The following is a 25,845-nucleotide window of genomic DNA, read 5'->3' as shown; positions in this document are numbered from 1 at the left end:
TGCTTGAGAAACAAAAACTCTGATAGTTCCCACTGAGCTGGGTAGTTTTCATATATGAATTTCATAAGATAATGTGTTTTTATTTCTTTTTTTTTAATTTGAAGACCAGCTTAACTATATCTAGATGTGTTCATTATTGAGTTGGCGGCATTATATAAAATTTTTCAGTCAAGGCACTTTTTGGAGATCATCAACCCTCCAAAAGTCACAGATCATTTCAGTATTGAATTATAGCATTAATAATTATATTAGCTAGACCTCTAACTTTATTAATAGTCTGTCATTGATTTAAATTTTTTGCAAGAAGGCAAGATGATTCTTCTGATACATAATAGATGTCCTGCTGAAGTGCTCTTACTCTTCCCAGATTTTTTCCAGTTATACTATCATCCAAATTATCTTGTCTCTTCATTTCTTAGCAGGAATAGACCATTCTTTTCTTCTGGGTTGTCTTATTTTGAAGATGATCAAGTTAGAAAAAATATTTATACATTGCTACGATAGTTTAGTAAAGCAAACCTTCAGAGACCACAAGAGTTAATATAGTTTTCTAAAGTGTTCCACTTAATCCAAAGAAGTTGTTTGCTGGTTTGGATATTCTTGGATATATTTCCTTGCACTTCTGTATGCTACTGGTTGTTTAGGGGATTCATTTTGTCATTAAATGTACTGCTAGGAAATAGCAGAAAAAAACCTCTATTTGGATTAATGGAAATTATTTGGAAGTTGGAAGTGAAGCTCTGTTATTTATTAACCATGTCATGCAATCTTTCATGTTTCAGGTTCATGAGACATTTTACAGCTTCATCTGTAAAGTAATAGCTAGGATTAAATATGTACAGTCTTGTCCCTTTTTGCAAAAGCTATTAGTCCCAATGTAAACAACATTTGTCTAAACAAGACAAAATCAGTAATGATATTGAGATTTGGACTGCATATAAAATATTAAAGCATTAAAAAGCTGCTGATAAAGATGAGCTATTTTATATCTCCTTGTTAATAACTGGAGATGATTATCTTAACATGGTGCAGAAGAAAGAGAGCTGAATTTGGAATTGCAGGACCTGAATTAGAATCTGGGCTCTATCACTCACCTGGGTAATCTTGGACAAAAGTCACAATCTCTTTGGCCTTGTAAATTAAGAATGAAGACAGGCTAGATGACTTCTAAATTTCCTTTCAGGTCGATAACCTATGACTTATCCCCAGTTTATTCACACTGAAAGCTGCCTTATAATCAGCAAGTAAGTTGTTATGAGATAAGCACAAACACACAATTAGATATTTTGCCCTATTAGAGCTTTTACCACATTTATACCTCAGAATAAATTTTTCTCCCTCAACTTCCAAGGGAACAACATAACCCAAAGAAAATTTAGTTTTGAAAAGATCTACAAGTCAAGGAAATCATACCTATAACAAAATTTGTCTTCGAAGATGATTGTCCATACTGTTGTTCAATATATTTGGGTTTGTATGTGAACATTCCAAATAAAGAATTAAATTGAACAGTGCTTGCACACAAGTATAAAAAGTACACTGGATTTCCAAAAAGCCTCTTCAGAGAAGGTAGGAAATCTATAAAATAAAAATTAAATGGACCAGTTATCAAAGAAAGGATAAGATAGGCTTTAATTAATTTTTCAATTATCCTCAATCATTTTTAACTTTCCCTGCCTCTCATCTGAATAATTCATTTGGTTTCCAGTCATCTCAAAGCTAAAATATCTTCTCCATATATCTTTTTTTTCCCTTCTCATGTAGATAATGTCTTGATTCAACCTTATAGATACTCCTATAATGTAGTATTGTACTGTACTATAGTGGTCTCCTGACTGATCTTTCTCTAATCTCTTCCCTCTCCAATCTACAATTAACAAAGTAATTTTTCCAATATAGAAGTCTAGCTGTATCAGGCCCCACCAAATTCAAAAACTGTTAGTGATTGCTTTTTATATGCAGGGTAAATTTAAAAAGTTTTTATACTATATTTCAAAGAGTTTTTTTTTTAATATTGTCTCCATTTAACCCATCCTGTCTTCTTTTATATGAATACTTTTCTTTCATCCTCTATCTTTTCTCATCATGTTCTGACCTTTCCAACCTCCATTCCATGCCCCATGTCTAGAGAATCCTCCTGCTCCTCTTCTTGAAGTTTTTCTTTTCTTTCTAGACTCAATGTGCCACTCACACTATGAAACCTTTAATTTTTGCCCTCATGTAAAATATCTAAGGAATATAAAAAAAGAACATGTACAATTTTACTCACCTCTTGCCATTTCTAGCATTGTCACTTTCTCCTGATAGTGTATGTGATATTCTTTAGGATTTTCAATAATAAACTTTGATTTTTCAGAAGAAGAAATGGAATCTTTCCTGCTTACAGGTTTCATGAGACTCTTTGGCAAGAACCAGAAAGGTACAGCTGCAACAAGACTTAGGGCACCTGCTATTAAATAACCTAGCCACCAGGCACCTACCCATTGTGTGTCCTTTGGAGTAATGGCTAGGTAGTCTAAAAGAGAAAGAAGATAACTGAGTTGTCCATCTAGAAAATTTTATTTAAACATTTCCAGCACCAGAAATTTGATTAGTTAGTCACACAGAGAATCAATTACCCCACTTTAATTTCTAATGCTAACATTTATTTCTTCCTATATATCATCATTTTTTCAGGTGAAAAGAATTAAGAACTATTTGAACCATATTCAATTCAATTCATCTTAATATGTGCTAGTTGACACCTACTATGTGTTCAGATACTAATAATATAAAAAGATAGATAGATAGACAGACAGACACACAGGCAGAGATAAAACATTTACTAGAAGTAGCTAGGTAGTTCCATGGATAAGTCATTAAACTTATCTGGAGTCAGGAATATTTGAGTTCAAAAATAGCCTCAGAGGGGCAGCTAGATGGTGCTGTTTAGACACTTAACACTTATTAGCCGTGTGATCCTGGACAAATAGTTTAATCTTCAGCTGCCTCGAACATTCACAAAATAGCCTCACATATTTATTATTTAAGTTATTATGAATAAGCTATGTAACTTACATCTAATTTTCTTGCCTGTAAAATGGATATAGGATAGTTGTGAGGATAAAATAAGTTGTTATTTGTAAAGTACTTTCCAAATATTAGAACACTGTATAAATATGACATTGTTATTATTGTAATTATTGTGGTGTTCACTATGTGGTAGGCACAGGGCTGAACAATAGAAAAATAAATCAAGCAAGACATTTCTTCCCCTTAAAGGGAAAATAACACATAGAAATTAGCTGTAAAGGAAGGAAATCTTCACTGTAAGAACTGGAAAATGACTGAATAAATTGAAGTATGTGATTAAGATGGAATATTATTTTTCTATAAGAAATGATTAGCAGGATACCATTAGAAAAACCTGGAAAGTCTTCCATGAGCTCAAGCAAAATAAAATGTACTGTGTACATATTACTGGCAAAGTTGTAGGATGATCAACTGTGAATGACTTTGCTATTCTCAACAATACAATAGTCTAACACTATTCTGAAGAATTGATGGTGAATGCTCTTCATACATAGAAAAAGAACTGATTATGTCAGAATCCAGACTGAAGCATATTTTTTAAAACTTTTTTTTTCTTAAGGGATTTATTTTTGGGGGAAATCTATGTTTTCTTTTACAATATGACTTTTATGGAAATGTTGTACATAACTTCATGTGCTTTTTCAATGGAGGTGTGGGGAGCAGAAAAATGGAGAGAATTTGGAACTCAAAAATTTAAAAACAAATGAAAAATTGTTTTACATGTAACTGAGGAAATATATGTTTGTATAAATTTTTAAAAAGAAAAATCTTTACCTGAAGAGTGTTTTACCAAGGAAATCACCTACACTGGTAAATAATTTTTATAAATATAGAGTAAATATATTTCATTTGAGAGTAAAAAGATCTGCCAACTGGGTACATGATACCAGCAGATGTTACTTGAGATTAGTAAAATTATCAAACACTAATGGTGGATACTACCAACCACAAATCAGATATTTTAAAGTAATGTCCACTTAAACTATTCCATACAAAATAATTTTTCACAGGACATGTGCTTTCTTTTTCAGAACAAAGATGAACACATGTTTTAGACCATATATTTCCCATTATTTCACTCCTGAGTTGAGGCCAATTCCCTTTTAGCATAAAAGTTTTATATTCAACTATGCCCATATGCTAGATCACTCATCCTTCTATCACCCTTTATACCTGACCCTCAGCACCCATTCCACCAGTTTCTAGGGAAGTAATTCTATTCAGCTTTTTAACTTCCACAGTAGGACTATACCGTTTTGATGGTGACTTGTGTTGTTTTTCAGTTTTGTCTGACTCTGTTATGTTGGCCAAAATACTGGGGTATTTTGCCATTTCTTTCTCTAGAACATTTTACAGATAAGGAAACCAAAGTAAACAGGATTAAATGATTTGCCCAGGATCACAAAGGCCAGATTTGAATTTAAGCAGATGAGTCTTCCTGATTCCAGATTAAGCACTCTATCCACTGTGCCACCTAACTGCCTAACTGAAAACTTATCAATAATTATATTTAGCCCAGTCCCAATCTTAATGCTTTACTCCATTCATCTCTCCAGATTACATATTGATATCAATCACTAATACCACCATCACCATACTTTTGATCTCTTGCTTTGAAATCCCTTCCTATTTTGAGATTGTGTGTGTGTGTGTGTGTGTTATGTTGGAGAATAGGCTGCAAACAAAGGAATCAAATGAATAATATTATTGGTTCTAGAAAGAGCAGGTTAAATAGCTATTTTATCGATTACTTCATGATTACACAGAATCCTCAGATCAAAACTTACTTCCTGGGTCATAACTTGTTTGTATATAATGTAAGATATTTGAAGGTGAGGATTTTCTGTCATTCATATTGTCTAGTAATAATAATAGCAATAAATCTAGCATTTTATACCTTGGGAATTAAGTGACATTATAATCTTCATTTAATATAGTTAGTAAATTGAAATAGAAGTTAAATGATTTGCTCTTGGTCATATACCTAGTAAATGTCTGGGACTTAACTTGAAGTCATGCTTTCCTGACTCTGTACCACCTAGTTACCTATCCATAGGCTTAGCATATCATCTAGTACATAATAAGCACTTTAACAAATGTATTTTCATTCATTTGATCTTTGAAGTCTTAGTTTCTAGATCTGTTAAAGTGGGATAATAATTGTGCAACTTTAGAATGTTATCAAAAAGCCTGTAATAGAAGTCCTACAGAAGTACAATTAGTGATTTTATTTTAGTAAGCATTTTTTAATTGTATAGCATTTCCTCCATAAAAATGTAGAACTTAATAGAAATTACATGATTCAACTCTTTTAGTTTACAGATGAAGGAGGTAGGACACAAAAATGTTACATATTGCTCACAATCACATGACTAACTAATGGTAGGTCAATGGTAGGCCACAAACAGGGTCCAGTGATCTTTTCCACTACATTGCATTGTCTTATTCTTGATTTCATTTCTTCACTCCATTCTTTTCTCTGAAATAGAAACATTCTATTTCTGCAACATAAACTTAATTCTGTTTCTGTTAAATGACCACAAAGTAGCATAGTGCACTAGGTCTGAAGTCAAACAATCTGGCTTCAGATCTTGACTTTGCCACTTACTATCTGGAGAACCTCAGAAAAACGTACATAACATCTCAGGAGCAATTGTCTCATCTGTGAAATGATGGCTTTGCCCTAGATAATATCTAAGACCTTTTTCAGCTCTTAATCTATCATCCCATGAAATGTATTAACATAATTTGTTCATCTCATCCCATCATAGGCCTTATATTTTGTTAACATTCTTCATTTGAAGATAGAAATGCAAAAACTCTAGCATTTTAGAAATTAATTATTAATATAATGTGCTTTACCCACACATCCACAAAACAGCCACTCATTTGAAACATTTTTTTCCACATTGTTTCTTTAAACTCTAAAATAAATGAATGAGCTAAATGGTCACCACTGTACTTCACATGGTCACCTTTGTACTTATAATGGATTGAAAAGGAACTTCCAACAATGGTAGGAATTTTAGAAATGTCAGTGAATTACACTTTTTCACCTCATAGCTTTCAAAATTCAATTCACAATTTTAAAAAAGTGGCCTTATCCTATTCCCCCTTTTTTCTACTTCTGGTTGCAAAGAATAATGAACTATTTCTTACAAATGTGGTTATCACAGAAGAGTCCAATACTTAATGCATGAGCAAAATACTAAAAGGGAAGACTAAGAATTCCCTGTGGCAGTCTTCCAGACCTAACCTACAGATAATTTTGTAGAATAAAAAGACATTTGATTTCCAGAAGATTATAAGGTCTTCATGTCTTTTTTAAACTTCCCGATAACATTGTCAATGGATATGGTTGTAATAAATGTTGACACACCTGTACTTTCTCAAAATCAGGAAATTATTGCAGGCTTTCCTGTCCAGGAATGTATTTCAACTCAAGACCTTGAAAGGTAATACGTTCTAACAAGAAATAATAAGCCATTTCATCACCTGTCTTTTCATGTTCTTCTTATTAATATACATGGAGAAAGATAATATAATGAGGATTATTTTTCAATGTCATTTCATTAACATATAATTTCTAAGCATCATGAATATTACTCATATCATTTTTTTGAAAAAATCCACAATAATGCTTTTTCTTTAAAAAAAAAATTCTTCTTCCTTACCTAGGTTTACAAAGCCAATGTCAACATATAGTTTGGCACATAGTGAGCCTAAAAGAAATCCAAATATTGGTCCAATAATTGCAACTGTCTGCACACACCCTGAAAAACAAAACAAATTTATCTTTGCATATACTGTTAAAATGCAGAACTTCTTTAACAATAAATGTCAGTTCTATTAAGGATTTTATCAATAGATAATATTTCACATTTTTATTCAGATATAGGTTGAACTGGATGGCCTTCCAGGTTCTTTCCAACTTATTTGATTTTTCTCTCCTATTTATTATGGGATAGAGATTTTATAAGGGTAGTTGGAGAAAAATGTTTTTGTATAAAGCATCAATTAAAATGATATGTTTAGGGATTAGCATTCTGGACCAAATACTTTATTTGGGAAAGCTATTAATACTCTCAGGGCATCAAAGGAATATGAGAGATACTGTTGTTAATGTTCAAATTACATTAGAGATCAATTTAACTCAACAAAAATTTATTAAACTAATATGTGCAAATCACTTATACTAGATGATGACCATTACAAAAAAGAAAAACAAACTAAGCCAACCTTCAAGAAGTTTATAAATAAAGGAACAAATTCTTTAACCTCACTCATCTTCATTCTACTCATCTGAAAATGATACTTGCATCACCTACTGTATCTCATGAAATGAGGTATGTAGAATGCCAAATAAAAGGGCATAATAAATTGAGGACATCATGTTGCTATGAATTAGTATTAATTTTATTAATAATTAATGATGTTAATAATCTCAACAAAGGCTTTGACTAACCAATGATATTTGTAATTGTTCCCATATGGAGAGATAACAAAGCAGAGATCAGCCTTAGAAAGGGGGTAGAGAGATACAAAGGAAGATTTTATGTTTGCATGAGTTTGGGACTCTCTGGAAGGAACAGAAGAATGAAGAAAGAGAAGTTACAATCATTTCATGACAATGGCCTGAGTGTGTCACATCTGGAGTAGCTTTCTTTAAGAAAATGAGAAATGACTTCTATTTAGATGAAAATACTGGAGCGAACTATGTGTCTTATGCTAGGTATTTGTCCTAGTGGCAAGAATACTGAAAGAAACAAAGAAACCCAAGTGAAATAGGCAAGGTCTACTTAGCCTCAACATTAATTTTCTTTGTTTTTCTTAGGTTTATTCTGTTAAGAAAGATATTTGCTGGAATTAATATTATTTCTCATAAATACTTGTTGACCTTGTTTTGTTGTTGTTGTTTGTTTGTTTTGGATTTGTTTGTTTTGTTTTGTTTTAGTATAAAGATGCAGTAAGATCTGCTTTGGAGAGAGCGACTGTTCCAGCATTTGGTTGAGATTTTAAACCCCTAGCTCAAGGCCAGATTTTTTTAACTCAGGGCATATATGTGAGCAATTTTATAATTACAATTTTAAGTTAAGAATATTACCATCAATGTCTATCCTATATTATAAATATGCCTCATAGACTTAAGTGAAAGTTATAGTAACAGCAATAACAATGTAACAATATCATTGAGAAACAGGGCAAGTCCAGCCTTAGACACATACTAGTAATGTGAACCTAGACAAGTCTTCTTAGTACCCTAGATAATGCTCTAACTTTATAAATTGTAAGGAATGTACAGAGCTATACCTTGGAAGAGAGTGTTTTCTTATATAGGGATTTCCTTTTAGCAATAAAATCCTATATCTAGCCCCTACACCCACATACTACACAATAACTGATATCTCTATAACATTTTACAGTCACAGGTACTTTTTATTTACTTCATGAACTGTGATGCTCACAGCTCTGTAAATTAACACATGAAAATATTATTATCCCCTTTTAACAGATGAGGAAATGAAATCTTAGGTAGTAGCTAGGAGAAACTTTTCCAAGGTACACATCTAGAAAGTAACAATGTAAAGTTGAAGCTAACTTCAAAACTCTTTGCATTATTCACATAGGGAAAAAATATGTACCAAGTACTCCAGTATTTATTTCTGAGACAATTTAAGAAATGATTGTTACCAATATAAAATGCAGCGTTGTCCTCACTTGCATGGTCATCAATATAGGTAATTCCCAGAGGCTGAATGGGAGTTTCTCCTATTCCACGAAGGAGATTTCCCAGAAAAACATAAACCCACATGGAGGTTCGAGTTTCTGTTTCACATCCTTAATAAAATTTGAAATGGCACAAGAGTTAAAATTTGACCATTATTCAAATACAGAGGTTTTCTTTGGCAACATCCAAAGAATAATTGAAGAACAAATAAAGTAATAAATAGAATAGATTTGGAGCAGGTGAAAATCTAATTCTTGAGTGACAATCATATTCCTTTGCTGCCTCAGTTCTCAAGAATGTTGCCTAAGTTACTGACTATATTAATGTTATTTTAAAAAATGAATACCTATACTGTGCAACCTCCAAAGTTTGTGATGTTGTATCTCTTTTCTCTGTTCTATCTTCTGCATCCTCCAGAATAAAATCCAAGCAGTGTAGAACATAATGCTTTCCATTTTGAAACACTTGCCTTTTCTCTAAGCTATCTTGAAGGCGTGAGTATGTCAATGCTGCTCTCTATCTAGCTGGTCCCAGACATGTTGCAAATTTAAACTGGATTATATTCTCTCCATGTGTCCTGCCACTATGAATCTCCCATACCCTTTCCACCTCAATCTATTTTCAAGTTTAGGAGCCATAATAAAACCAATAAAGTCACTGCTATAGGAAACCTACTACATTTACTATTCATGTGACTTCCCAAATCAACACATACCTTGATGGCCATGACACCCTCATATTGTCTCTCCCATTAGAATGTAAATCCCCGAGGGCCTTGGGGGAGGAAAGGATTGCTATGACTTAAGATTGTATCCCTAGCATTTAGTGTCTGACACATAGGGAGGTTTAATAAATGCTTTTTTCCTTTATTCTTTCAAGAAAATCAAAGTAAAAATTACTCCCACAATCTTTTCTCTCTTAACTTTTAACTTGAATATATTTCCAGAAAATATTTTAACAATTTAAGAACTTTTCTTTCAGTCATGAAGATCATGTGATAGCAGTAAGAATGAATTAATATCTTTAAAAAATCTATTATATCTATTATTACATAAGTTTTCTAGAGTCAACCTGAGAGCACTAGCTCTGAAACTTCTCACCACTTTTCCCTGGTTAACATATAATACTTAGTATAAGCAAACATGAAAACTAAATCCAGTGCTCCTTGTACATTCTCATAGACTTTGTAAAACTACAAATTCAATTAGCAAAGCATTGTAATAAGATTAAAAAGGCAAATTTAAGAACCAAAAGATGCTGATTCTCTTCAATATAATGACTTCAAGCTGCTAAATCTCTAGGTTCTCTGTTCCTCCCTCAGAGGAAAAATTGGCAAGTCATGAACTGATTCGGCAATATTCTTTACCTCAGCTATACTTCTCTTTGTGGGTGAATAATTCATACTCTAAAGGTGAGTGGATCATTGTAGTTTAATTCACTGAAAAGTTCTATCCTGAGCCCTTCTCCTCCCCCACCTCCATCAACTAACTCAACAATAAATATCCACAAATGTGGATGAGAAGAGCTCATACCTTCATAAAGCCATCAATTAAACCTGTTAACAAGAAGTTCAGCTTGTCCAGATAATTTCACAAATCCTCAAGATTCAGAAAGGTTTAAATTGGCTGATTTCTCCCAACTACATACTCTACATTAGTTTTTGGAAAAAATTTCGTTCTCACAATCTTGTTCCCTACTTCAATAAAGGCAGAGGGGAAAGGATATTAGTAGAAAATTGGTTTCAATCAGGTATGAAATAATCTTGTTTTTTTTCCAGAATTAAAGAAATAATCTTACCTGTATTTATGTTAGATTGAGATCTTTCCATAACTGAAAGTGGCATTTTTTTGTTGAGATCTCGTAGGCATGGAGAAATAGTGATGGTGGAATTGGAAGGAGAAAATTTTTCATAACTGTAACTGAATAAAATTAAGACTTTATATACTCTGAGAATTTTCACTCACTCAGTCAAAAGCAACGTACACTGTATTCCCATATTCCATATCTTCCCATAGGTTGTGCGCTATAGATTTAGGATATTTATGGATCTGACACAATATTAAAATCATCAGATTTTTAAATGAGAATTATACAACAAATGTTATATGTAAACTTTAAAGAATCCCATTTCATATAGAAGAGAAAACCTTGAGAATTATATTTTGGTGAGTCAATGATTTGGATAATTGAGAAGAAAATTAAAGCAAGGATATTTTGTAGATCATTATTTTCTATTTTTGCTATGGAAGTAGCAGTGACTTTTGAGTGTTAAATTCATTCTTAAGGTAGAATTCCCAGTTCTGTCACTGTGTGACTTTGAAAAGATCATATAATCTCTCTGGACCTCAATTTCTCCATTTGCAGAATAAGAAAGTTGGACTAAATTATCACTTAGGTTCTTTCTAGCTCTAGAGCTTAAGTCTATGATACTGTGATTGATGAAAATTCATTTTATAAATTCAATCTAATGCTATATTAATGTGATCTACAATGTAAAAATAGGGACAGCTATTTCTTTTGAGATAAAAGGTAGAATGGTGATTTAATCACTATTCTTATAACTTTTGTTTTGTGCTTTGGTTGTGAAATAAGAGCTTTTAGAAATCATTTATCCAAATTGCATCAGTTATTTATCTTCATATGGGAATATTGGATGCATGTAATAATTTTTTTCTTATGACTCAAAGTATCATGCTCCAGTGACTGAAGTATAAAATAGCAGTAACATTATTTCTAATCATCAGTAGCCACCATCACTCCATAACACCAATAATCACCATTACAACCAGGTACAATAATAAACATACATACATACATGCCTCTGTAATGTATGAGAGGCAATAAGAGGAAAGAGCTCTGATCTTTTAGAATAAATAAATTTATTATATACTCTAAAGAAAGATTGTACATAGTATAGTGGGAAAGAGCTCTGGATTTAGAATCAGAAAACCTTGGGCTTTAGTTACAGCTCTGCCATATATTTGGTCTGTGACCCAGGAAAAGCTATTTAAATTCTTCATCCCTTAGCTTTCTTATCAATAAAATGGAATAATAATAAAAATATATTATGTGAGGTGAGATTGGAAAGTTTTTTTTGGAATATATAAATGTATGCTGCTATCACAGTGAAATATCACTGCTATTACTACAGCTAGTAAAATAAACTTAGAGAAAAATAATTATGTATTTGTATATTGGAAAAGAATAGAATAGAGTGGGAAGATTGACTGGACTTGAATAAAAATTAACAGGGAAATAAAAATAGATCAAAAGAGTCAAAATTGTTCTAGTGATCAGATGTCAAGTCTGGTCTGGGGGCTCAGAACTTTTATTATTATTTCATTAAAGCCAGAAAAATTCTTATGAAGTATTGAAATTCATATATATGACTAAAATTTATTTTTACAAAATCTTTTTTTGACTTCCTTTCCCAAATATACCATAGTGTTGACATATCTAGATAGAATGAGTTACTCATAGGTTAATAGTTTATATTTAGACATGGAGTAAAAAGACCTAGATTTTATTCAACAATAAATTGGATAAATGTTTATTTGATCAAGAGAAATCTATTTTTGCATTTTATTTTCCTCTCATCTTAGTTATTTTTTCCTTGTGAGTTGATGATCAAACTTTTCTCAGGTGCATAAGTTCTATTCTTATTCAAATTTCTTGTCACATTTTGTGAAATCTTTAATTTATATATTTACCACTTTCTACCTACATGTATATTCAATTAGAAAATCTTTGAAGGCAGAAACATTGTCTCATTCTGAAATTTTAAGATCATATCACTGGTAAAAGTTCTCTAATTCCAACTCTTTCATTTACAAAAAGATTGAGAGGAAAATGAAGTGAATTAAATCAGCTCCCTCAGTTCAAGAATTCAACTCTAATCTTCAGATCTTTAAATACTATCCCTTCTACTGAGTGATTTGGGTAAATTTTCTTTATCTCCTCCATACCTAGCATAATTCATTGACATATAGGTACTCAATAAATGTTAAATTAAAATAATTTAATCATTCCATGATTACTTCTCAAGCCAGAACAATAGGGGTTCTCTCTTCTAAGCAATTTAATAGAATGTATTCCTTAGGTACTATATAAATTGATTTTCACTGTTAGCCAATTTTTAATAAGGATTTGTCCATTATCTTCAGCTTGTGAATAAGGCTTTTGAATTCAGAATACAAATCTTCCATGGTCTATTATGAAGAGTATTAAAAAATAGTGTCATAAATAATAGTCAACAAATAAATAATAACTGGTTAATTTTCATAATGATATCCTTAATCTGATGTAATTTTTGTTTGTTTTTTGCCAATGTAAGTTTGTTACAAAGAGTACACAGCATTCAATGTGAATGGAATTCTGTCATATATACATATTAGAATAGTTTGTTTTAGACTTACCGTCCCATGAAGAAGTGAGGCATAGCAATAAGAAAAGTTCCAACTCCCATAATTAGACATCCTGTTCCAATTATCTTCGGCCTATGAAGTTTGGCTCCAAAGTAACTAACAAAGGTTATCACTAAAAGATTCCCTTTTGTGGAAAAATGGAATATTTATAAATTCATTATATAAAACAAAATTAAAGAAACTGTTATTCTCACAACATCAAGTGAGTAGTTTTTCTCAAGCTTAGGACAATTATAAACTTAATTACCCTATGGTGTGTCAACCAATTTGCCTTCTTTTGGTCTTCCCTTTCTTCAGGTGTAAGTTGATCAATGTCATTTTCTAGTGCAACATTTTATCCCTTCCTTAAATGGCCTCAATGATTTAGAGCAAGAACTGAATTTCTTTTTTTAATAATAGCTTTTCATTTTTAAAGTATATGTAAAGATAGTTTTCAATATTTACCCTTTCAAAACCCTGTGCTCCAAATTTTTCTCTCTCTCTTCCCCTCATCCCCTTCCCTAGACAAAAATGTAATCCAATGTATATTAAACATGCAAATCCTCCATATATGTTTCCATATTTATCATGCTGCATAAAAAAAATCAGATCAAAAAGGAAAAAATGAGGAAGAAAAAAAGCAAACAAACAACAAAAAGGTGAAAATACTATGTTATGATCCAGATTCGGTCCCTACAGTTCTCTTTCTGGATGCAGATCCTCTCTCCATCACAAATCTATTGGAATGGGCCTGGATCACTTCATTGTTGAAAAGAGTCACATCCATCAGAATTGATCATCACATAATCTTGTTGCTGATGTGTTCAGTCATCTCTTGGTTCTACTCAGTTCACTTAGCATCAGTTTATTTAAGTCTATTCAGACTTTTCTGAAATCATCCTGCTGATCGTTTCTTACAAAACAATAATATTCCAAAACATTCATATACATTAACTTATTCAGCCATTCTTCAACTGATGGGAACCCACTCAAGTTCCAATTCCTTGACACTAAACAGTGCCATAAACATTTTAGCACATTTGGATCTTTTTCCCCTTTTTTGCTCTCTTTGGGATACAGACCCAATAGAGATACTGCTGGATAAAAGGTATGCACAGTTTGATAGCTCTTTAGGCATAGATAGATGAATTTAATTTCTAATTATATCATTGTTTTAGATCTCTCAGACAGTGAGGTAGCTTAGTAGATGGAGCATTGCATCTAGACTTAGAAAGATAAGTTTACATAAGGCATCAATTACTAGTTGTGCAACTCTGGGCAAATTGCTTACCATATGTTTACCTTAGTTTCCTTAACTATAAAATGGGGATAAAAACAGTACCTACCTTATTGGGATGTTTTGAGTTGCAAATGAGATAATATTTGTAAAAAGCTTAATACAGTGTCTGTTGTACTTAATATATGTTTGTTTCTTCTTTTCTGCCTGCCTCTATTAGTTAATTTGTGTTCCTATCTAGTGAAGCTGTGACTCAATATTAATTTATTATTTTTTTTTATTTTAACTGCCTGGATTAATACTACAACTTCATTATCCAGATAGCATTTAAATATTTGGCAAAACACATGTCAGCTTAACCTCCCTGGCTCCTTCCTTGTTAATTAGTACTCTTTCATAGTAAAGTTAAAACTAGCTGATACAGACTGACAAAGAAGGAAGAATATATAGAATAATGTTTTTTCTCCCTAAACATTCCCCATTTTCCCCAAAGCTAGCTAAAATGCTATCAGTGTGGAATAATATCAGTATTTCATCCTTTCCCAAAGGAAAGCACTGGTTGATGCATTGAATTGAGGAAAGAATATGAGGCAATGTGATATAATGGAAAGAACACTATGATTGCATTTAGAAGACTTGGTTCGTTATGTTTACCACTCATTAGCTTGACTTTAGTCAAGTCCTTTAACCCCTCTGAACCTAATTCTCTGATCTTTAGAAGGAGGATAACTACATTGGCACTACTCCTCATATGGTTGTTTTGAAGTAACCTTGAAGGAAATCTTAAATTGCTTTGCTAAGTATGAGATATTGTTCTTATTATAATTATCTCCAATGTTAATATAATAATATTGGTACGGAATTGAAAATTTTATAAATAAGATAACATTTTCAGGACCAAATGAAATAATGTGTGTAAAATGCTTTGCAAACTACTACACAAAATAAGTTAAATTAATACTGATGGTTGTAATAGATGATGTAAGCATATTAATAAACTTAGTAATTATTGTATCTCTAAGGAGAACATAGAAGATATTATTAAAAGAAGCCCCTTAGAATAGAATCATGCCATAACAGAAAGCAGAAATCATATGATTAATTATATGAGAGCTGATATTCATATTACATTTTAAAGTGTATGATAAAATTAATATGTATCATCATACTCATAACAATTCTCACAACTGTAAAATATCACTAGAAAAATATTGCTGTTGACGATGTCCGACTTTTTAGAAGCATGCATTTCAGGATCATTGAAAGAAATTTATAATTCCTCAAATGTGATCTTGAATGATCTCCTCCTATTTAATACTGGGCACAAATAATTTTCTATCTGTAGCAACTGTCCAGAATACATACAAACAATCTCAAGAGTTAATGAAGCTTAAATTTAAAACAAGGTCAAAGAGAAATGTCCCTAACTGATGAGAGAGTTCTTCAAGGTCTTCTATTTACAGGGTATATTTAAGCATATAACTCCCCTAAAACATTTGAGACATTTTGTGCATGCATCTGTGTGTGTGTGTGTGTGTGTGTGTGTGGTGCATGTGTGTAGAATGAGCTGACCATTAAATTGTGGCAGTGATTTCTCAATCTATAGTATCAAACTCAAATATAAATGGATCATTGAAGGTCACATATTGACTTAGAAAATGATAAATTAACATTATTTTAGCATATCATACTTTATTTTCTTAAACTTTTCCAATTTACATTTTAACTGGGTTCCTCATATGCTTCCTCATAAGTTTTATACCTCTGGAAACAATAAGCATTTTCATTTGCTTACCAGTGTGAATAATTTCTTTCAATTTCATTGGACAAGTTTTATGGTATTTGTGAATCTAAGACAATCAATCAAATAGAGCCCTCTATTTTGAAAGATCTATTTTGAAGGAATGACTTCCTTCTTTAACTTCATATTCTGCAAGAGAACTTTCCTGATTTCCCCAATAGCTAATGTCTCCCTCTCAAGCTATTTAAATTATTTATGTGATTTGCATATATTTCTAAACATTCATTTTATGTTTACTTTATGTATGTACTAATCTATCCTATTATAATAAGTATTTTTATTAGTAATACTGTTTTATTATTTGTACTTATACCCTCAGTATTTAGTACAGTGCCTGGCACTTGGCAAGTGGTTAATAATTGATTTATAATTGATTGATTCTATTTGGAGTATCCAGAGGGCATCATCCATGATATTGGCAAAAACCTTAAATGAATACTTACTATGTGTTAGTGTCATTATTTTATGCCTCGTATAACAATTAAAAAAATTATCTATATCTCTGCACCTTTCAAATTTATTATATGGTTTTAAAATTTTTATGAGCGGATATGCTTGAGGAGGCCCTTGAAGGGTGCTTTTTTCCTGTTAAATTGAATATTGTTCAATACTAATTTTTGCATAATGATAACTCCCACTTGCTTAGGGCAAAAACCTGCAGGTGAAACCAAAGTGATGGAAAGATATATGGTAGATATAAGAAAGTTGCAACATATTACTAGATATGACATGACAGAGACTAAATGTTTCTTAAAAGAAACCAACCAGAATATAAATAAGCAGAGAGGGAGAGTTATTGACCAATAGAGGAATAAACAATATGATTGTTATATGTGTGCCCACAAAATATTAAAAAAAGAAACAGAAGAGTTTGCATTCATTTGGGGGCAAGGATTTGGGGGAAGACATGGAATGGTCAAGTTTTTTTGTCACAATGATTCCATTATTGGATATTTATTTTCCAAAAAATATGTAGCTTCATAAGTAAAAAAAAAAATTGGAGTAAGAAGGCACTAGAAATAATTGAATAAATTGTGTTACAGGAATATATTTAACTATTATAGCATTGTAAGGAATGGCAAAAACAAAAAACTCAAAGAAACTTAGGAAGATTTGTATGAATGGTTACAAAGTGAAGTAAGTACAATCAAGAAAATGATACCCAAAATTATCATTATAATATAAAGGTAAAAATAAAACTACTAACAGACATCAGAACATTTATCAATATTTTGACTAGTCTGGCTTGCAGAAATTTGATAATGAGGCATTTATCTATACTTTTCAGAGAAAGAGGGCAGATTATACTTGAGAAATGAGACACATGTTATCAGCTATGATCAGTGTTTACTGTTTCCAGTTTGTATGGTATGGTAAGAGGTACTGGGAAATGGCAGCAAAGTTGTTGCTGTTTTTAAGCATTAACCATTTTTTAAAAAAGGAATACATGAAGAAAATCACATAATATGAGAAAATGTGGTGAAAGTCTCACCTATATTAATGAAAGGAATTTCTGTCAGCAAAATCACAAATCTATGGAAATGGCTATGAGTTTTTACAAGGTGATAAGAATATCATCATGTGACCTACTCTCAATTTGTCAAATATTAAATACATTATTCTAGAAATAAAGCCAAAAACCCAGATTAGTTGTCATAATACCTACCAATTTCAAAGCTGCCATCAATAACACCAATCAAAGAACTAGGGATTTCAAATCGTCTTTCTATTTGAGTGATTGTGCTCTTCAGATAGCCTTCTGACAAGGCTTTGGCAAAATAAACAAAAGATAATGCACAGAGAAATACCTGTAAAAGGACAAATAAATATGATCTGATTTTATGAATGACAAAAATTTACAGTAATATAAAATGAAAAGGATATCTTTACAGAAGAAAATCTGTTCATGTATATCCATTTGGGTTTTTCCTTTCAAGGGAAAGATTCCTATATCAGTAATATTATCAAGCCTTTTTGTTTTAATCTGGAGACCCATAGAGTCACACTTATATTTTTTCAAAAACTCTATCTATGGAGCTTTGATTAGAAGAGGTTGAATCTTTTGTTTTATACAAAAGACACACACACACACACACACACACACACACTTTATGAACCAAATTGCTCATTATATTACGTTATAAATATGCCACAGCAACATTCTATGTGCGAATAGAGACCATAATTTAGTATTCTAAAAAAATATGCTGCATGATTGATATGGCTTTTTTCACTAAAGCTATATGAGATATAACCAATTTTCTTTTATATTTTTCTTAGTTCCCTTTGCTGGTTAAATATATTTATTTTTTCCTGTAAAAATGAAGATTTTTTTTGATTTACAAGCCTTTTAAAACTCTTGCCAATGATATATGAAATTTAATAAATTACTTACATGCACTATTACCTGAATACTACAAATGTTTATTAAGTGCTTTGAAAAGTGTGGTTTTAATATATTGTCAATTAGTCAATCAAACACCATTTGTTAAGGATTCATTATGCACTAGGCACTGTGTTAAGTGTTTTGGATATAAAGAAAGGCAAATAGTAGTTGTGTTTCTCATGAATCATACATTCTAACTGGGGAGAGAATATGTAAATAACTAGGTTTGTACAATCTATATTTAAATTAGATAAGGTCAGTGAGGTGGCATAGTGGATAAAGCACCAGCCACAAAGCCAGGAGGACCTGAGTTCAAATTTGACCTCAAACATTTAACACTTCCTAGCTGTGTGACCTTGGGCAACTAACTTAAGCCCAATTGCCGCAGCCAAAAAAAAAAAAATACATAGAAGGTAATTTGATGAGAAAGCACTAAGAGTTTGGGGTGAGAAAAGGCAGATGGGAAAAATTTCATGCAGAAGATGAGACTGAGCTGAGTATTGCAGGAAGTAAAATAAATAAATCGAAAAGGAGAGGTGAAGGTATAAAACATGACAAAAATCAGGGACTGGCAGTACAAACAAAGGAACAGATGGAAGATAGAAAGTTATATTTAAAGAACTACAAATGTTTTAGTACAGCTAGGTATTTGAATTGAAGACACATGTCCTCTCTAGCTACAATTAAAGGAGCATGAACACAAAGAACAAAGATCATCAATGTCATTTAATTCCTTTATCCCACCATACCTTTAGTTTTCCACAGCAAGGTTGTTTTCCTTCTGAAATAGATGACTCTGATTTAAAAGGAGTCCTGTCTGTGGGTCGTTCAGATTTTGAGAATAATTGGGTGTTTTCTTTGGGTGAATTTTCCATCATAAAAATGATCCTTCAATGGGATTCCGTTGAAGCTGAATTTTCAAAATTATTTAAATCTGTTGTAAAATTCAATAAATAAGACCTACCATAAATAAGAAATATGACAATATTTATTATATGCTCAGGGAAGAAGAAACAAATAGCAATTTTGCAGAAGAGCACATGGTTCTTTAAATATATATATATGTATAAGTACATATATATATATATTTTAAAATAATGTTATATTATATTATTGTCATATTTTATTATATTTACATATTATTATTTCATTTTACATTATTATTTATTGTTACATTTATATTTCCCAATATGTACCTCTTACCTCCTCCTCCATGAGAACCATCCCTTATCATAAAAAATAAAAAAGAGAGGGAACACCAATTTGGCAAAACTATTCAACACATTCAAAAAAGTCTAACATTATATGCAGTGCAAAGCATGAAATTGTATTGTGTGAACAGGTAAACTTAACTACTTTAATGGGGGGAAAGGAAAATGGCATAAATCAGAAGATAAAAAGTCTAACAAATTACTCTACAATCTGCAGGCATTTATTGCATCCTTTCTCTTTGATCCTTAATAAAATCAGGGGATTGACAAAGTATTCTGTAGCTTTCTTGTTCAGTTTGAATATTTTATGAGACTGTTTGCATACTATTAACTATGTATGCACTAGGAAACTTTCTAATTAAACTTTTCCATTGTTTTATTGAGTAATGTTATTATTGAAACTATTTGGTTCCTATACATAATTACTTTCTCTGTATTCTGTTTAATTAAATACATATAAAAATAAAATAAAAAAGTTGCTGTTGTAATGTTTGATGAAACAGGATTTTGCTAAGTTGGAAGATTTACTAGTCTAAGCAAGAAGCAAAGCAAGGAAGAAAATGAATTCCCATGTAAATTAACTGCTGGAACACAGTTGCTGCATTCCAATTAAGTCTGTAAACCTAAAACCTAAATTCTTAAGCAGAGTGTGCTTAGACAGATATTAGGATAAGGATTTTGAAAGTTAGAGTAAATTTAGAAACGAGTTCATCATTTTCAAACAATTCAAAAACACATCTTAAAAATATGGATGAAAAAGGACTGATTAATGAAAAATCAATAATGAAAATTTGAGGAGAGATGTTAGCTGTGACAAATTAATCTCCTTTTTTTGACTGGATTACTAGTGCAATGCCATAAACATACATATACATATCTTGGTGACCTAGAAATTGAGCACTCACTCCTGGAAACCTATCCTTTTAATGATGAGCATGAACCATATATTTCCTGATCTCAACATTACCACTTTCCAGTCATCTCCATACCGTGTTATCTATCTCTTCCTCTACATATCCACAGACCCATTTTCTATCCCTACCTTTGGAAGAATAATTAAAATAGTACTATGATTACTAGAAAGCTCACACTGATCATTGTCCTATTGAGTACAATTACTATTTCCTCTGATTTCTCTTAAAAAAACAAAAACAAACAAACAAAAAAACTCCCCTTTAACCCAAAATTTTAAAGTTAAATGTCAATTTCCCCTTTTTTTTCTTTTGAAAGGGACAGTCTAATGCAAAGAGAAATACTTTGACAATAAAATGAGATTCAAGAATGAACAATGGAAGGGAACAGGAAAAAATAACTGGGGTTGAGGAGGATAGCTTAGACAATACTGATTTTTTCATCTACTTCTATGGCTGAACCACTCATTCAGGTTCTGATTCGCAAGACACCTTGTGCCTGGAACTCCCATATGTCTGAGATGGTATAAATTTTCTCCTCCTTCCAAGTAATCAGTGACACCATTTCTTTAAAGACACAAATTTGGTGATAATTGGGGTCTATGTCACATCTATGGGTTTTTTTCACTCATTTCTGTTTGAAGTTGTGGTCCTGGGCTGGGTCCAGATGATACCTTAACTTAATATACAATTGAGGTATTGCTGATTTTCTCAATGTTTTAATTTTTTGGTAATTTTGCCTTTTTTTTATTTTTAAAAAAAGTATTATCCAGGCAGAGCCAAGATGGCAAAGAGTAGACATGGCTATATCTGACTTTTTCTCAAACCAACTGTAGATTAAGCATCTAAACTGGTTTTGGAGTGACAGAACCCACAAATATTTGTAGGACAACACATTTCCAGAAAAAGATACTTTATAAGAACTTCAGAACAAGTCTGTTTCAATCAGGCAGGGAAATAGTCTGCCAGACTACAGTGTAGGGATCCCAGGGCAAGGAACTGAGGCAGCAGCCAGAGCTTTGCAGCCATACATGGAGAATCTTCTGTGAGGCTCTTAGGCTACTCTGTCCTGGTTGCAAGGAGTTAGTTTGGCAGATTTATGGTAAAATACCCAAAAGCAAATACAAAAGGCAAATTGTAAGCCACTGAGCCCAGAAGAATGCAGGACCAGTCTGCATTTCCCAGCATCTGAAATCAATCAATAGAACTGCCCCAGGGCAAATTAAAGTGAATGTCACCCCTTTGCTTAAGAGCAGATCTCAACACTTAAAAAAAAATAGCAAAAAAGGAAAAAGAACTCTGACCATAGACACCTTTTATGGAGAAAGAAAAGAACAGACTTCAAACTCTGTGGCTCCTAAAGACAAATCAAATCCAGATGAAACTCCAAGGATGATATGAGCTGGTCCCTATTTCACAAGGCTTTCTTGGAAGATTTCACAAAGGATTTTTAAAAAGTCATATAAGAAAAACAGAGAAAGGAAATGAGAACTTTACAAGAGGGTATGGAAAAGGAAAACCAGAAATTATCTAAAGAAAACTCCTTAAAAATAAAGAAATTAGAAAAGCATGTAATTCCCTACAAAATAGGCTTGATGAAATGGAAAAAGAATATTACTCCTTACAAAATAAATATGAAAAAGAAACCAATGCAATGAAAAACAGAATTTGTGAAAAGGAAAAAAAATGCAATGGACAAAACAACTCATTTAAAAATTCAGTTGGCCAAATACAAAAGAAGCTACAAAAAAGTAATTGAAGAAAATAATACATTAAAAATTAGAATTGAACAAATAGAAGTGAATGACTCATTAAGACTTTAAGAATCAGTCAAACAGAACCCAAACTGGGAGAAAATAGAAGAAAATGTAAAATACCTCATTCAAAAAACAACTGACCTGAAAAATAAATATAGGAGAGACAATTTAAAGTTAATGGTACTTCCTGAAAACCATGATGAAAAAAAATAGAGCCTAGACATAATTTTTCAGATCATCAAGGAAAACTGCCCTTATATTTTAGAACCAGAAGGTAAAATTGTCATTGAAAGAATTCACTGATCACCTCCAGAGATCCCAAAATGAAAACTCCATAGAATATCATAGAAAAATTTCAGAATTATGGGAGAAAGGAAAAATATTGCAGGTAGTTAGAAAGAAACAATTCAAATATCAATGAACCACAATCAGGATTACCCAGGATCTAGTAATTTCCACCTTAAAGGATGGAAGGGTCTAGAATCTAATATTCCAAAAGGCAAAAGACTTGGATTGCATGAAAGAATAAACTATCCAGCTAAATTGACCATTATGTTTCATGGAAGAAGATGGATATTCAATGATACAGGCGCATTTCACTTATTTCTGATGAAAAGATCAGAGCTGAACAAAAACTTTGATGTCCAAATACAGAACTCAAGAGAAGCATGAAAAATTAAAAGGAAAGAACTCTTGAGAACTATATCTCTGTTATGGATATCTTATAGAATATGGGTATAATTTGATTTTATTGTAATAATATGAAAAAGAAACTAGAGGTAGAAAAGAGATTGTACTGGAAAAAGAAGAAAATGGAGGTTAAAATGAGGAAAATTGCATCTCATGAAGAGGCAAAAAAGACCTGTTATAATTGAGGAAAAGAAGGGAGAGAGAGGGAAGAACATTGTGTGAATCTTATTCTCATAAGACTTGGCTCAAAGAGAAAATATCAAACATATTTTGTTTCACAGAGAAACTTTTCTCACCTTATAGGAAAGTGGGAGGCTAATAGAAGGGAAAACACAAGTTGTAAAGGGGGAGGCTTGTTTGAGGGAGGTGGTGGTCAGAAACAAAATATTGGAAAGAAGGGAAGGTGGAAAGTAAAGAGAGAAGCATACCTTGGGGACAATAAGATGGCAGCAAATACATAATTAGTTATTTTAACTGTGAGTGTGAATGGGATGAACTCTCCCATAAAGTGGAACTGGATAGCAGACTGAATTAAAATCCAGAATTCTTCAATTTATTATTTACAAAAAAAAAACCACGTAGAGTTGTAACATACGGAGTAAAAGTAAAGGTTGGAGCTGAATCCTGATCTCAGATCAAGCAAAAGCAAAAATAGATCTAATTAAAAGAGATAAGGAAGGAAACAATATCTTGATAAAGATTACCATAGATAAAAAAGCAATATCAACACTAAAAATATATACATCAAGTAGTATAGCATGGAAATTGCTAGAGGAGAAATTAGGATTGCTGCAAGAAGAAATGGACAATAAACTAATCTAGTGAGAGATCTCAACCTTCCTCTCTCAGAACAAGAAAAATCAAACCACAAAATAAATAAGAAAGACATTAAAGAGGTAAATAGAATTTTGGAAAAGTTAGTTATGATAGATCTTTGGAGTAAATTGAATGGAGATAGAAATGAGTATACATTTTTCCTCAATGGTTCATGGAATCTATACAAAAATTGACTATGTATTAGGGTATAAAACCCTCAAAATCAATTGCAGAAAGGCAGAAATAGTAAATGCTTTTTTTCAGATTATAATGCAATAAAGATCACATGCAATAAAAGGCTAGGGGAAAATAGACTAAAAATTAATTGCAAACTAAATAATCTAATCCTAAAGGAAGAATTGGTGAAATAACAAATCATAGACACAATCAATAAGTTCATCCAAGAAAATGGCAATAATGAGACAGCATACTAAAATTTGTGGGATTCAGCCAAAGCAATTATGAAGGGAAATTTTATATCTCTAGATACTTATATAAAATAGAGAAAGAGAGAAATCAGTGAATTGGGCTTACAATTAAAAATGCTAGAAAAAGAACAAATTAAAAACACTCAATTAAATACAAAATTTGAAATTCTTAAAATAAAAAGGCAGATTAATAAAACTGAATGTAAGAAAACTATTGAATTAAATAATAAAACTAAGAGATGGTTTTATGAAAAAAAAAACAAAATAAATTAATCTTTAGTTAATTTGATTAGAAAATGGAAGGAAGAAAATCAAATTGCTATTCTCAAAAATGAAAAGAGAGAACTTCCCACTGATGAAAAGGAAATTAGAGCAATAATTAGTTATTATTAGTAAGTGATAAGTTATTTTGCCCAACGATATGTCAATAAATTTGATAATCTAAATGAAATGTAGGAATACCTACAAAAATATAGATTGTCCAAGTTAACAGAAGAGGAAATAAATTATTTAAATAGTCCCATTTTAGAAAAAGAAATATAACAATATATATTTAATTATATATAAAAATATAACAAGCTATTAATTAACTTCTTAAGAAAAAATCTCCAGAACCAGATGGATTTACGTGTGAAGTCTACCAAACATTTAAAGTACAATGAATTCCAATATTATACAAACTATTTGAAAAAAAATAGAGAAAAAGGAGTCCTACCAAATTCATTTTATGACAAAGATATGGTGCTGATACCTCACCCAAGTAGGGCAAAAACAGAGGAAAAAATATACACCAATTTCCCTAATGATTATTGATGCAAAAATCTTAAATAAAATATTAGCAAAGAAATTACAGAAAGTCATCCCCAGTATAATTCACTATAACCAAGTAGGATTTATGCCAGGGATTCAGGGCTGGTTCAATATTAGGGAAACTATTAGGATAATTGATTATATCAATAATCAAACTAAAAAAAATTATATGATTATCTCAATAGATGTAGAAAAAGAATTTGATGAAGTCCAACATCCATCCCTACTAAAAAAAACATTAGAAAGTATAGGAATAATGAACTTTTCCTTAAAATGATCAGTTTCATCTATTTAAAACCATCAACAAGAATCATATGTAATGGGGACAAACTAGAACCATTCCGAATAAGATGATAGGTAAAACAATGTTGTCCACCATCACAATTACTATACAATATTGTATTAAAAATTTTAGTTTTGGCAATAAAAGATAATATATTTAAAAAATAAAGGAATGAGAGTAGGTAATGAGGAGTCAAATCATCACTCTTTGCAGATGATATGATATTCTTAAAAAACTACTAGAAATATTTCACAACTTTAGCAAAATTGCAGGATACAAAATAAATCCACATAAATCACCAGCATTTTTATA

At 31.5% G+C, this 25,845-nt stretch overlaps 1 protein-coding gene across 1 annotated transcript in view; it reads right to left on the bottom strand.

Moving 5' to 3' along the window:
- The window catches only part of SLCO1C1 (solute carrier organic anion transporter family member 1C1), a 114,792-nt gene that overhangs the window by 73,379 nt on the left and 15,568 nt on the right, over positions 1 to 25,845 (bottom strand). Inside the window, exons 2-9 of the mRNA XM_003771161.4 lie at positions 19,377 to 19,561; positions 17,908 to 18,049; positions 13,216 to 13,348; positions 10,598 to 10,719; positions 8,764 to 8,910; positions 6,747 to 6,845; positions 2,270 to 2,515; positions 1,414 to 1,578 (exon numbers count right to left, since the gene is read on the bottom strand). Coding sequence (XP_003771209.2) covers positions 1,414 to 1,578; positions 2,270 to 2,515; positions 6,747 to 6,845; positions 8,764 to 8,910; positions 10,598 to 10,719; positions 13,216 to 13,348; positions 17,908 to 18,049; positions 19,377 to 19,505 — 1,183 coding nt within the window. The 5' untranslated portion in view covers positions 19,506 to 19,561. The remainder of the gene's footprint in view (positions 1 to 1,413; positions 1,579 to 2,269; positions 2,516 to 6,746; positions 6,846 to 8,763; positions 8,911 to 10,597; positions 10,720 to 13,215; positions 13,349 to 17,907; positions 18,050 to 19,376; positions 19,562 to 25,845) is intronic.

Source organism: Sarcophilus harrisii, chromosome 5 (assembly GCF_902635505.1).
Source record: "Sarcophilus harrisii chromosome 5, mSarHar1.11, whole genome shotgun sequence".
NCBI classification, from domain to species: Eukaryota; Metazoa; Chordata; class Mammalia; order Dasyuromorphia; family Dasyuridae; genus Sarcophilus; species Sarcophilus harrisii.
Note: the sequence above shows the minus strand (reverse complement) of the source record. Positions and strands in the feature narration are given on the sequence as shown.